This window comes from Haliotis rubra, unplaced genomic scaffold (assembly GCF_003918875.1).
Source record: "Haliotis rubra isolate DU_JTF1 unplaced genomic scaffold, ASM391887v1 Scf13, whole genome shotgun sequence".
Taxonomy (NCBI): domain Eukaryota; kingdom Metazoa; phylum Mollusca; class Gastropoda; order Lepetellida; family Haliotidae; genus Haliotis; species Haliotis rubra.
In genome coordinates, this window is record NW_025765225.1 from 2108891 (window position 1) to 2124117 (window position 15227).

The following is a 15227-nucleotide window of genomic DNA, read 5'->3' on the forward strand; positions in this document are numbered from 1 at the left end:
TGCATTATGATTTATAGCAGTAAAATATTGTGAAAGCATATCATGGCACAATGAAATGAAAGGGGTAACACCCTGTACTGATTTTACACATTCCATGTTGGCTCTTAGCACAAAAAGGTCTGGAGAAAACATGGATATAATATTCATTCTTAAAATATACTAATTGCACAGTCCCATGTCATCTTATGTTTTACATATTTACAACATATCTGATATTCATCATTAGGATTCAACTCATTGTGTGTCCCAGTTCAATATGAAGTTACAACTTTTAGACTTCAAAGGTGTTAAGGGGAAATGGTTGAAAATTCTCTAACAAACTCCTCCAATTTCAGAAAAAGATTGGAATTAAATCATTTTTAAGTATGTATTCTTATTGTTTTACAACTGTCAATAGTGATTTTTGTTACCTGAGCTTGTGTTATTTGATAGCTATTGCCATAGCTGAAGCACTAAGATCACTTATGTGGACCAAGGACCCTTGAAAGATCAGCACATCTATATGTTAAAACCATTTAGTAAAGGCCGCCAAAAGTCAGTCTGGTCTACTCAATGCCTTTACTACAGACAATTACTTTCAAAGGGTGTTATTTTTGTAAGGAAGCAAAACTTGTCTTGTTTAGCGGAAAATACAAAATAACATAAATCCCTCTTAGAAGTTAATGCATTCCAGGACAAATTTCAGTTGTTTGTACATGTCTAAAAATGTGAAACAAACAGGATCCAAAATTTAAAACACTGAAGCATTAAAACATGCTTAACTCATGTTAATGTTCTAATTACTGTAACTGTCCTGGAAGAAATTTGTCAAGCAACTGCTATAAAAACCTACACATTATCACATTTTCATATCACTTTCCAAGGCGATGATTATATGCATATAGCTGTTATGCAGCTATTTGGTACATATTCTATTTTCTTTGAGCTCACAAAGTTTACACTTACTGTGTATGATCTTATGCTTTCAAGTTTATTTGAGGCTTAAACTTAATGGACTTTATTATGTTGTAAACTAGCTAATTTCAGTTCTTTATTGCTTGTTAATCTGTTAAGACAAATGTAAAGTTTATTTCATTGTTGTTTTGCAGTATTTTCTTGTTTGTCAGCTGTAGCAAGTCTATGGTAATAAATATTTATTTGCAAATATGGTTGTTGTTTAAATTGATGACACAGCTATATGCTAACAGATGTAAATTATCAAGTCTACGTTAGAAAATCTAGTGATTGATACAGTGGACAACAATCCACACTTTTGAGATGAGGATGATAGGCTGTCAGCCTCTTATAACCAACATGGGTTGCCAGGGATCAGGTAAAGCCTGGATTCTCCATAAGAACAGAAGCTAATCAGTTAGTCTGTCATACAGACCCTGAAACAAATATATCCTAGAGAGCCCATACAGGTGTAGAATATGTGGCAAGTCTAGATCTGAAAAAGAAGAAAGTCTCTAGGCTCTATTTCATTATATTTTATGATCATAATTTAGGAACTGTTGTTTGTTTTTTTTTCTGTAAAATATGTTCATTTCAGAGACTATATGTTTGTCTGCCGATCTGTGTTTAATAGAGAAGACAACTCAGTCATCAGAATTACTCCAACTTAATCAGTGTCATGTAGCTGCTGTGGGAGGGTAGCCTCATTTACCTTGGGTAGCACAAGTCACTGTGCCAAGGTACTTCTATTTGCAGTATCTGTTTCATAGACGGTTTAATATACAGAGTTTGCAGACTCGGTCACCATGATAAAGCATTGCTTGAAGGTTTCACAAAGCTCTCTTCTCACCATGGACTTTCCTCACTCAGCCGACACAGCCTGAGATAACATAAACAATGTTACACAAGAGCCTGTAGGTCATTCATGGTTTCAACTACTAGTTTCTCTAAATCAATTGCCATTACTTACAGACCTACAGAATAAGGTATTACTTTTCTGATTAAAGTCTCTGACAGTATATATTTGTTGTTGATTTGAAGCTAAGAAGAGAGAAAATATATCCTTAGAAAATTGAAAACCATGGGGACAGTGATGGCATATCCGAACAGGAAGCTATGGTGATTGGGTCCTGGGTTGTTCATCCATATATTGTTACTGCTCCAACTTCTAAATGTCTCGGGGCGGGGTAGCCTAATGGTCAAAGCGTTGGCTCGTGACGCTGAAGACCCGAGTTCGATTCCCCACATGAGCACAATGTGTGAAGCCCATTTCTGGTGTATCCCGTCGATATTGCTGGAATATTGCTAAAAGCGGCGTAAAACCATACTCACTCACTCTAAATGTCTCACAAAGAAGTCATTTCATAATATACTAGAGATATGATACACAGGATAACAGGGGATGGTTTAACATGCATGCAGGACCAAAACTGGCTATCCAAGATTCCTTTTATTTCATATGATTGCAAACTTACAAATCAAAACTAATAATTCATAACAGTTGTACTTTTTAAAATTTTATAATTAACTTTTGAGTTCAGAAATCCCTGTTACAAACAGGAGCTCCTGCCCAGGGTAGCAGGAGCCCCATTGCACACACACACACAAAAGAATGAGTTTCATAACAGCTGTACTTACTGAAGTTCCCAACTTATTTGTAGTGATAACACATACTATGATCCAGATTTCTGGACATCTTAATCAAGCATGAATGGTCTGACCGTTTCCACAGTCTTCTTGACCTGTTACTGAGGTACAGTACTTTCTTCATCAAGAAGAAACACATATAGTCACTGAATGTTCATACCCCTAGCGCCATACTTGTTTTGAGATCTTGCTCTTTATTGGAGGGAGAACGACTTTTGAACCGAACTGTCTTCTACTATTGGACCCATTTTTACTCTGAGCTTCGGGAATCGACACTGGCCACGCATGCTCACGCACGGAAATGCCTGCTCCGTTGGAAATTTCCACAGCAGCACTCTTCTTAACCTCCCTGCAGACTCTAGATTTCCGTTTCAGAGGTTCCAGAGAAGGAACAGGGCAGATGGATATATTCGCCTTATTCAAGGAACGGTCATTATTCTCCTTCTCTTCGTGAATTACCACAGAAGGGCGGTTCACTTTCAGTCTCATGACCGCTTTCTCTTTCCGGAGAAGCGTCTTAAGTTCCTTGAGTTCTTCCTCTTTTTTCTTCTGGAACTCCTTCATTGTTTGTTTCTGTTCTTGCCATTTTTTCGCAAGACGATGACGACACTCACTCAGGTAACGTCTTCTGCTCATGTCTTCGCATGACATTGAAACTAACTGCTCATTTAGAGGCGATGGAGCATAGCCGGACTTGTCAAGTACGTTATGGTCACCTCTCTGTCCCATCTGTCCCCTGGACTTCCGTTTTCTGCTTGCTTCTTGAAGGTTGGATATTTCTTTATTCCGACAGTTTTCACTCCGTTGAAGAGCACCTGGTCTTCCCAACAATCTATTGAACGCAATGCGGAAACAATAGAAATATACATTATGAGGGCCTTGTTCCATGACCTGGTGGCAATTTCCATTAGTTAGTTAGTGTAACTGGGATATTCATTAACTGCTCGATTGATTATTATGATGTTTCAAATCTGAGTTAGCAGAAGTTAAGGACTAACAATGTACTGAAACAAATATGCTGGCATGGCATGATAAAGAGTATTTTACTTTTTTTGCGTGTTGTTAAAAAAAAAATATCTGCGTGCATTTGATACGTGGAGGATGCTTTAGGAGGAGATACTGAACGTACCTGTCCTGAAAGTTACTCATTTCAGATTTGAATTCCTCGTACCGACCTGTGAAGAAGATGGACTTAGCTATTAACACTCACCGCATACACAGCGCAATTGATACTGAAACATTCTTTAGAAAATTACTAGTAGACATTGCGACTGAAGCGAATGTAGCCGTATTGGAGCAATACATCATGACATCTGGCTAGGCGGTGGACACATCATAACCGATCCACGCCGGCGGTGTACGACGACGACGATATATATATAACTGTGATCAACCGCTCCTGAGGGTTTGCCATATACATGAGGTGCATTCTGCCCAGGAATCTCTGTATTAAACTAGCTTCTCACATTGAAAGTATATTTGTATCGAGCAAAACATTGTCCATTTCACACAGATCACTACAGAGCATATGCATAAGATGAAAACATGTAATAGCAACCTAATAGATCCAAACATAAGTGTACTGTATTTGAAAACTAGCTCAGTCAAGAAATATGTCTATATTTACAAGCTGGCAATAGAATTTGCCAGAAGATGTGTGGTTATATGTGTCATAAGTAGTGATAACCTATAGTGTTCGGTGAATTCATTTTGTAAGTTAACACAAAAATAGAAAGGAAAAACGCTGAAAAATACAACCTTTTCTCTCCTACAGATGAGTGAACTTAGCTGTTGGATACAGTTTTCTTTTTAAACAGAATGAACATACATGGTTTCTGGCGAGTAATCGGTGGAAGTCGTGGCAATGTCGGGCCTCTAATCTCCAGATTCGGATGAAGAGATTTGCGACTCGGTTTCTCTGACTTCCTGGACATGGTAGAGCTATACGGAAAACAACCGATGTAAAGGATCTCATGTAAAACAAATGTCGTGAATAGAGAAATTAGATATTTTCAATTTATAAAAACCCGTATCAATTTAAAGTAATAAAATGCATAAAGAGTTGCAATACCTACCTGCAGAAACACGTATTCCACTCAAAAAACCCGAATACACGTGAAAGGCGAGCAGGCAATAGACAACTGTTCTCATCAGAGATTCACAATGGACTGAGTAACTACAGCCTGTCGTCGTCGTGATGTTTCTGTGACGTTATAAGCATTGTTCTTGAACATGACGTTATACCATTGTTTCCGTAGGTTTCAGTGTTGAAGAATGTGTGGAGTTTCAGAGGTGCTTCTTTTTCAAAGATTTTCAAATACATTTAGAATTTTGCATTTTGTGAGTATAGGTACGTATATGCCTCTCTATTAGATATATTAGCTGGATGCGGTGTCTGATTCCAACTGTTTCGAGAGTATGTGTTTATGGATCACTTTCAAATAGTGACGATAGCAGGTGTTAAAAAGACTACAAAAATTCAAGTCAAAATATTGCCAAGGACATCTGATTTCTTTCACTGATACGTCGAATATGAAACTGTCTTCCACATGTTTACCCTAAAACACATTGAAGGTGTTAAAGGGCCACTGATCCAGAGCGATTATTGTTTCCAGCCAACAGTCTAATTACGAAACCTAGCTGCAAAATGGTCAGCCCTTGCTCCCTCGACCGTGACGGACACAGGGACTGGGCTACTGTCCACCCTGGCAGAATTTCTTCAACCTAATCAGTGGGACATTAGGAAGGGTGGATGCCCATCAGATTATTTGACAATATCCTCGGTAGTTCTTGTCTGATTGATAAATGCTATTTAGGTTTGTTTTTTACCGAGTTACAAAATCAAAACTACTTCCTACTTAGGTAAAATATGTATTTGATTGATGGCCGATAGGATTTTGCATGACATAGCTTATAACATAACAATTTATCTCGTGGAAGCGAGGTGGGTGTCAATATAATACTACTTACAGTATTATTGTTACTTCGACCACAACCTTGCTTCCGATGAAGAAATCGTTATGTTACAGTACAACCAGAAATTATTGAGAATTTAAAGATTGTAATTTTTTATATTTTTTTCGCTCATTTCTCACGTATTAAATGTGAATATTAGCAGAACATAACTCCAGATTCAAAGACAGGTGAACACTTAGTATTTTGTCAAGTCACCATGGGCAGCAATGCAGGCTTCAATGCGGCGGGGCATACTACTGATCAAAGAAGTTAGAAAGTCCTGGTCCATGCTGTCCCAATATCGGACCACCTCTTCTTTCATTTCAACAATATTTGTCAGATTTTTCTTATTGACACTTTCCTTCATAAGTCCCCAAATATTTTCTATTGGATTTAGGTCAGGGCTACAGCTTGACCAATCTAATAATGTCATATTTTGGGTCCAAAACCAGGCCTGTGAATGCTTTGAACGATGTTTTGGGTCGTTGTCCTGCTGGAAAATCCAAATATTTCCATAGAACACGTGAGCAGATGGAAGTATATGTCCCTCGAGAATATCTGTGTACCGCTCACTGTTCATATTCCCTTCAAATACACAGAGGGCGTTGCCCCTAACACAGATATGCCACCCCACACGTTACATTTCGGACTGTACTTTGGGCGCTGATACAAAGGTTTTTCAGTTTGTTTGGTCCAGAATTTCAGTGTATTAGGAAACAGCCACACAGAACTTTCATCTGAGAAAATCACATTGTCCCAGTTAAAAATTTCTATGCTGTAAGCACCAGTTCAACCTTCGCTCCTTTTGTTCAGGTTTCATGATCGGTGATGGAATTCCTCGACTTTTCTGCCAACCCATTGCATGCAGCTCAGTTCTAATTGTCTCCTTACAGACAGCCACAGTTTCTCTATCAATCATATCCAGCCTTAAGTTTTCCAAACTCCTTCGTTTGTTTTTAGAAACAAGAATACCAACCGCCTCCTGTCACCGACAGTCAATTTTATGGGCCTACCTGTGCCTCCCTGGTGCTCAATGCTATATCCATTTGCAATATTTTTAAAAAAACGATAAACAGTGGACAAAGGGATGCCTGTTCTACTTGAAATCACTTTAGCTGATCTGATGTCCTTGTTATAATACTCTAAAATCAACTTCCTCTTCTCTAAATCATCCATACTGAGGATCACTGAAAATGTCGTCTGCTAGCAAGTAAACAAAGGGGGATAACACTTCACAAACTAAAAAGGATTAACGGGGTTGTCTCTCTTGAATGAAACCAATCACTTGATAGCTTGTCAAGGTTGTTTATACTAGAAATCCAATTAAACATATTCCTAAAATTCTCAATAATTTCTGGTCATACTATACAAGTTGTGTCATGGAAAATCTTTATGGTCATCAAACATATACATATTTTACTACAACTAGTAAGTAGTTTTGATTCTTTAACTTCCATGAAGCGATCTGAACACAAGTAAAATATCGTTTCAGGCTTCCACAATGCTCGCTTCGCACTCACAAACATAACCCATTTAGCACGAACTGCGGGGTCCTGTGGAAATCTGCATGGTGACTCCATCGCCCGACCCCTAGGAGACGACAACGCAACGATTCGGCACGTCTTCGTTCATGTCCAGAAATCATCAAAATGACGAGCTTGCTACACACTTTATATACAACTAACTGAAAATCCTTCCTCATATGACGTCACTGCAGTGCTCTGTTATGTAACCTGTCTGTGGTTTCGTTGGCGGGCGAGAGTGAACCAGGCGACTTTTTGGCAACTTTTAATCGCTCGGTATTAATTAACCACAAGTTTTTTAAGAATTAATTTGGTGTTCCGCATAAGACTAACCACAAAACTTTCATATGTAATTTTTAAAAAAGTACAAAGAAAAACAAAGTTTTTATTTTTCTTTAATGGTTTTTCACCAGAGGCACCAAAATTCATACTCGGAGATTTCAATGCATGTGACTTAAAACATGTTCTGCCATCATACCATCAGTATGTAAATAGTCCGACAAGATCTAGAAATACTATTGACTTGTGCTATGGTAGTGTGAAGGATGCCTACAAATCTTTTGCAATGGCTCCGATGGGGACTTCTGATCACAATACTGTTTATTTAGTTTCTTTGTATTGTCAAAAATTAAAGTCAGAGAAGCCAGTCTTAAAATATGTAAAGTCATGGACAAAAGATTGTTTAGAGCAGTTGGGAGGATGTTTTGATTGTACAAATGAGTTAAATTCCTTCTACTCCCGATTTGATACTAGGAATTTTTCAGGTGAAAGGAAACTTGTATTGGAATCGCTTCCACCTTGTGGAATGTTAAATATATCGACAGATGATGTGATTAGTTCATTCGCTAAGATATATAAATCCACATAAATGTTGTGGGCCTGATAACTTGCTTGGGATTGTTCTTAAGGAATGTAGAGTGCAACTGGCTGTTATTTTTCAAAAGCTATTTCAGATATCAATTAATTCTCATAGTGTTCCCATTCTTTGGAAAACCTCTAAACCTATTCCATTGCCAAAAAAGAAAAATCCCACTGTTAATAATGACTTCAGACCAGTGGCCCTAACCTCTATTGCCATGAAATGTTTGGAACGTATTGTTAAGATCTTATTGTTGAATGAAGTCAGCCATGTTCTTGACCCATTACAATTCGCATACAGAACAAGGCGTGGGTTAGATGATGCAACAATCACTCTGCTACACAATTTAGCATTTAGAAAGCTATGGTACTTATGTGAGAATAATGTTTGTTGATTTTTCATCTGCCTTTAATACTATTCAACCTCATTTGTTAATTGATAAACTTTTCAAAATGAATGAAACATCACCAAATGGATTATTTCATTTCTTTTTTTATATACTACCCATCAAAAGTTTAGACTCACTAGTGTAAATGTAGCCACTTACTTGTCCACTGTTCTAAACTCGCCTTTTGCAAAATATTCCATACTGTTTAAAGGTACTGTTTAGTTATGAACTGGTGTATTGTAAAACATATTCGTAACATTGAAAAGATTATTGTCATGAGTTCAGTAAATGATTAAAATCTGTGAAAATTGGCGAATTCTTAACAAAACTTTACACCAAAACGCATCTGTTCACATGCACGACATTTGCTCATGCCTTTCGCAATTTGAAGCATCATCCTTGTGCAATTCATCTGCATAAGGTTTTCAGTTGGTTCCCCCAAGTTGGTGGAGAAATTCATCTTCGATGTAACCACATACATATACATAACATATAGTGAGTGCTTTAAGTGAGTCTAAACTTTTGATGGGTAGTATAGCTTCGAAACTCTCCTGGAACGAAAACACTGAGAAAATATATAAAAAAGGACAACAACGCTTGCATTTTTTTGTGGATGTTGAAACATTTTAAAATCGACCAAACTATCATGATGTTATTTTACAAAACCTTTATTCAGAGTGTCATAACCTTTAATTTCTTGAGTTGGTTCGGGAACCTGTCTGTTCAGTATAAAAACAAACTCTCAAAAATCGTAAACACTGCGTCTAAAATTATTGGGCTTCATATCGAAAGTAGCGGCAGTTGTTATGAGCAACACATTTCATAAAAGGCAAACAAAATTGTAAGTGATCCTACTCACATACTCTTTTCTGAATAGTCATCATTACCTTCTGGATGCAGGCTGCGTATGCCGACTTTTAGAACAGACAGGGTTCGCCACTCATTTGTTCCAGCTAGTATTAGATGCATTCAGAACAAATTCAGTGAATGACTTGTCTTTTAATTGTCCAAATTTTATTAAATATTTATGTTTGTGTACTAATATCCTGAATATTTTAAAAAATAGTTTCACGATTAGGGGAGCATGTACGTGAAAGCTTGAACTCATCCTTTCCAAATTAAGTTTCTTAATCACGTTGTATATATCGATAGTTTATAGACTATATGCACATATGGGGTAGCTATGTATTGTATTTCTTGATATCATCCTAGGTTACATTCTGTCAAAATAGCATTTTGGTTGTGGATGGAACAAGGGAGGCAACCGCTGCAGCGGCTGGTAATATTTTTGAAGGAATCGGCGGGAGAGTTGGGAGTGTCAGAAGACATCTGACATGTCAAGAGTGTCTAGAAGTTGACGTCTCACGCATTTATTGCAATACCCCCGTGTGCAATCTGTTCCAGGTACGTTGTATGTATATTTTGTATCTATACCACTTAAGATGTATTTTGTAGCTAGGTGGCATGTCGGTACTCGATTTTACAGCATTCATCGACCTTGGAAGGATTCACCGGTTTCATAAATTTTGTGTCAGAAGATAGTTTAGGTCTTGTCAAGGGAGGCTAGCTGGAGCCTAAGTTAAACAGTATTCCAACGAGGTGAGACTTCCGCCCGTATCCCCCCTAAATTATAACGATGAGGAATTATATTCAGGTGATATGATTTGACAAGAATGAGATTTAAGGGGGGATACGGGCGAAAGTCTTTTCTACAAGGATAATGTACACATTCTTTCCAAATATTTCAAAAAAATGTCAAGCCAACGTATCATCTACAGATTATTGCCCAATGTTGGAGCAGATGACGTTCGCAATCGAGAACAGTAACCAAAAATTGCGTCGTTTAGTTCCAGATCGATTGCATTAAATCAGAGATTCTGATTGCGAAATGTCTGGCAAAACTTGGAAATTACTGACTGCAGAATTGTATTGTAAAATGAATCAAAGTAACAAAATTGGATTTGCTTTCAGACCCTCAAGCCTTTCACCAAACATTGGCTTTCAAGTAAAACTTGGCTACCCATGATTTCAATTAATAGCAACTGGAAATTGTTGCCACTTCTTACAAGTACCTTGATTAACCCTCCTCTTATTTCACTTCAGATAACTCCAGTAAAATGTCTAACTCGGGGACAGATTCAAGTATTTTTGATGAATATGCTGGCAGCAGTACAGCTGAATCAAGAACACAACCTGAAAACAATTCCAGTGCCTCAGATCCCAATGCCTATAATAGAGATCACTTCTGGACGGTTTTTGACACTAACAACACTGATGACAATGATGGTGATGATGAGGATGAAGATATGGAACAGGAAAAGAGTTCTCCAACACCATGTTCATTTATGGAGGCATTACTTGCACACAGAATTGAATACGATAAACCCTATTATGAGGTTTTATCGGATGAATTAACTTTTGGCTTTGAAGATTCTTCATCAGATTTGGATGTTCCACTGTATCATACGGATGACTCAGCAGATGATCTAGATAATTGGAGTGACTCAGCATACGAGGAAGACATTGAAAAAGACAAAAGATCTAAATGCATATGGTCAGACTCTGAATATAGTGAAGACCACCTGACTGGCTCAAGTTCTGATCTGGATAATTCTGTTCTTGTAAACAATGATGATCAGTGGGATGATGAGGACGAGCTGTATGATTCATCTGATGGCTCCCCTTTATCTGATGCCAGCTACCACTCAGAATGTGGCTTAGACTTCAGTAGAAAAAATATTGACTTCAGAGCAATAACTGAAGTTGATTTAACTGATACAGATGATATTGATACTGTTGTTACTGAACAGTGTTTGATATCCATCACCAAACCATACCCTCCCAATGCTTCAGCTCAGTCTCCTGCTGCTGGAGATATAAAACATACTGTGGCAAAGAACAAACACATTAGTGTGCGATCATGGAATCTTCTGGATAGACTGATAGTTACACGAGATGGCCATGGCATATTGAAATGGTTTGAGTTAAGGGATGTACCACAGAAAATGAAGGAGAGGGCTTATCCTCTTTTGCCTGTGAATCGTGCTGCTTGCATTGGTAGTGTGGTAATTTTTGACTTTCTTATTGGGGAAGGATTTGTCATTGATAAGAAATACAACCCAGTCCATGAGTGTGCCCTACGTGGGCAGTTCACCTTTCTAACTCACATGTGGAAAATTGGAATTGATATCAATCAGAGTAACAAGAAGGGGTCAACCACGCTTCATGAAATAGCCAGACAGTCTACTGATCGTGCAGATATGCTCAAGTTCCTAATTTCCAGAGGTGCAAATGTGAATGAGGAGGACCTCATTGGTCGCAGTGCATTGTACATGGCAGTCAAACATGGCTCCTCTGCCAATGTTCTCACTCTTCTTCAGGCAGGAGCTGCCTTGAATCGCTCTTTCAGATATGAGAATGCCAACTATGTATCCGATATAAAATCAACTCTTGGGATGGCTATTTGCCGTAGCTTGAAGATGACAGTTTTGATTTACACGGCAAAGATTCAGGCTGGTGATTACAAGCACTGCAAAGAATTAGTAACAGCTGTAAAAGGAAACAGTGTCAACATTGTTCGATTCCTGCTGAGAAAGAATGCTCAGTGCTGCTCCAAACAGCGTAAGTCACTCCTTAAATACGCAGCCAAGAACCACAACAGGTCTGTGCGAGCATCTATGGTAGACATGTTGATCAGGGCTGGTTACAATGTTGGCAATGTAGAGAGGTGCATCAGGGCTCATGCCTTCCATGGTAAAGAGGGAAAGGCTTTGAAGAAAAAGTTGCCATTGTACACTTCACAAACAAGGACCCTACAGGACCTATCTTGCTTCAAGATCAGACAGATTCTTGGAGCATCAATGCCAGTAACAGTTCACAAACTACCTCTACCAGAATGCTTGAAGCGTGTTTTACAGCTGAAGTATTTGTGAAGAATTCTTGGAATCAAATGGTCAACAAGTCTAAAGTCTTTAGTCTTAATCAAATGATTATTTATGATAATTAAGATGAATGACTGGTTGAATTTTATTGACTCATATTTGAATCATGTACACAAGTCTTTTGCTCAAGTTATGATTACCAAATTGTTTTGGGTTATATTAAAGTTGTTACTGTTATCACTTTATTGGCAGTTATTAATGCTACAATTTAAGAACCATGTTCAAATTATTATTGACTTTAACAAGGTTACACTCTCTGAGTTTACCTTTAAATTATAATGCTGTAATTCCATGTGTGTATGCTGTATAGCAGTGTATGAAATAAGGCACGTCCGACCGCCCAAGACAGGCTAGATTTCTGACTGACGGTCTACAATCATTGTGCTTGTATGTTTATATCATGTGCCCAACAAACAAACAAGCATCCAAACTGAATATTATCCTACATGTGCTAATTGCAAATCATAACATGAAAGTCAAGTTGTCTTCTGGAATATGTGCTAAAGGATGCATTATTTGATTTCAAAACAGATATTTTGTAAGTGTAGTCCAGGATTGTTAGATGGCATACAGTTACAAACAGAACAAGCTTTTCATATCTTTCGGCATCCTTTACTACCGGTAATTTTTGAGTTGGCCAAATGTCAACAGATTTATTTAGTCCAACACTTTTGTTTGCTTAAATCATGTTAATAGTAACCTCTACTTCAGGGATAATCTTTAACTGTCTTGAAATTATCAATATTTGGAACGTGTAGTTAGAAGTGGGCTCAGCTTTTGTTACAAGTTTTTTTCCATAGCATTATTTTGTTATATTACTTTGATTTCACCTTTGCACATCAACTGTTATGAAAGCTAAAACTTGTTATGTCCATTACACAGCTTTTGTTTTCGACATGCAATGAACTTTGGTGTATGGGGAGTTGGTAGTAGGGCTCCATATGTTCTTTTTGTGGTACTTTAAATTTCAAATACTAATTTATTCGCATCGTAATCATCATTTTCTTAGAGCTAAAGGATGAGGACAATGATGACACCTGTGTTTGTTTCAGGGTTTGAATGCTGTCAACATGGCTTTCATATTGAAAAACAAAAGGCTAATTGGTCATTGCATCTTCATTTATGTTTGTAATGAAGTTGTATTTGTTGAGTTAGTGGTGAAATTCAAGACATATATTCTGGGGGTTTTCTCTCCCTATTATGACATATTTCACCATGCACTTACTTTTTCTCAAAATGCATATTTGGCTCAGTAAACTTCTTTGAATTTTCCAGAGAGGAATCTGAAGTCAGACTCAGCTTTCTCTCATGCCGACAGATATTTCTCTTCAGATCATTAGATTTTAATGTTAGATTTTAATGTGAATGCTGGTAGCAAATTTTGTTAGGTTGCCGTCTTTGTTGACATTTTATTGTTTGGACATGTGTTGCAGATTCTGTGAAATAAGACCTAAAGTTATATTTATATCTATTTTAATTGTTAATGAGTGATTGTGCTTTTACTTTGTTTTTTAGGTTGCTTATTGTTACACAGTTGACAAGAGTAAAGATAATCATGTTTTTATTGTGTCCCTTGAGTTTCTTGCTGTTAGTAAAATATGGCAAAGTATGTGAACTAGACTACAAGGAGTCAGATTACCATTTTGTGGAAAAATTAGGTGCCTTACCGATGGAACTAAAAAAGTACTGGAATTCAGACTTTGCTGAAAGTGTAATTCCAAGTAGCTGCAACAGTTCAGTTCTGTAAAAGCAACGTCGGAGGAAAGACCCAAATGACTAGTAAACTTGAGGTTATATTAAAAAAAACAATGGTGTTGAAACCTTACAGCTTTAAATAGACTCACTATATATCATACTGATTAATTAACAGAGCTAGCTGCATGTGTGCTCATACTTATGAAGTGGAAACACTTTTGAGTGAGCTAAACTGAGAAGCATAAGGCAACCAGATTAACCAGATATGACCAACTTATTTTAGGGCTGCAATGGCCAAATACACTTGATTTCTCACCATGAACAACTATGAATGGTGACATGCCAGCTTAATGAAAGATTACTGTGCTGAAAAAACATTCCTTCAGGTTTATCATTCACATTGACCAAATCTGGCCCATAGTGACCAACATCTATTTTCAAATTTTTAACAGACACTTGCTAATCAGAAATACATTGAGGAGGAGCAAGAAAGGTTTCTACTGTGGAGGGCTGGTTAACAGACCAAGATTTGACTTTCTAAAACAGTGACATCTGACCTGGAAAAGAAAGATTAAGAATATTGAAGTGTACGGCAAACATATTAAATAACGATTAAAACTCTCAATATTTCAGTTCTATATATTTTGATAAGCTAGAGAATTCCATTCTGGATTCCCTTCAGTAAGGAAATAAGCTGACTTTCACCACCAGGTGTCTCATGTGGTCATTCTCTGTAAAGTGTTTAGTCGTCTATAAGGTGGTGGTGTGTGGTCCTGTGCATAAGGCTCAGGTCACAAATCGGTCAAAGTATGCAACGTTGAGCTCGGAGAGTCCTTGGATGGGTGATCGTGTTTGGCAGTTTAATTCCTGAGAGTTTCTAGGACTTCAGTCCTGCCCCCCATCGAGGCATATATGATACATGTGGTCTCACCTTAAGTAGGTGAGTTTGTTCAAAATTGCCCCTGTTCACCCATACCCGGTGGGATAAGTCATGTGACTATTAACATTCAAGCACCTCACAGGCAGCTTGGGTTATCTTGGGTAATAATAATCAGATTGTGATTTCAGCACTGTTGAGCACCGTTTGGTGTAATCTATGCGCTATACAAATCCATTATTATTATTATTGTGTTCATGTGTTATAAGTAGATTAGAACATCACTATGCTGGTGACTCTGATTCAGATGGGTCTGCTATACATGTATACAAGTGCTACTAATTCAGGTTCAAATAAACTTGTCACCTTTACTGAAGAAACACACAATTTCCTTGTTTTTTAAATATTT

At 37.6% G+C, this 15227-nt stretch overlaps 2 protein-coding genes across 2 annotated transcripts; one reads left to right on the top strand and one right to left on the bottom strand.

The window, feature by feature from the left end:
* Positions 1 to 2534: 2534 nt before the first annotated feature.
* Positions 2535 to 4730, bottom strand: LOC124267247. Its single transcript, XM_046702159.1, has 4 exons — positions 4656 to 4730; positions 4409 to 4521; positions 3710 to 3755; positions 2535 to 3412 (listed from the first exon to the last, which is right to left on the bottom strand). Exons 2-4 carry the CDS (start codon positions 4512 to 4514, stop codon positions 2743 to 2745), a joined length of 822 nt encoding a protein of 273 aa, XP_046558115.1. The 5' UTR covers positions 4515 to 4521; positions 4656 to 4730; the 3' UTR covers positions 2535 to 2742.
* Positions 4731 to 9613: 4883 nt separating this feature from the next.
* Positions 9614 to 13810, top strand: LOC124267248. Its single transcript, XM_046702161.1, has 2 exons — positions 9614 to 9716; positions 10409 to 13810. Exon 2 carries the CDS (start codon positions 10423 to 10425, stop codon positions 12235 to 12237), a length of 1815 nt encoding a protein of 604 aa, XP_046558117.1. The 5' UTR covers positions 9614 to 9716; positions 10409 to 10422; the 3' UTR covers positions 12238 to 13810.
* The last annotated feature ends 1417 nt before the right edge of the window (positions 13811 to 15227 follow it).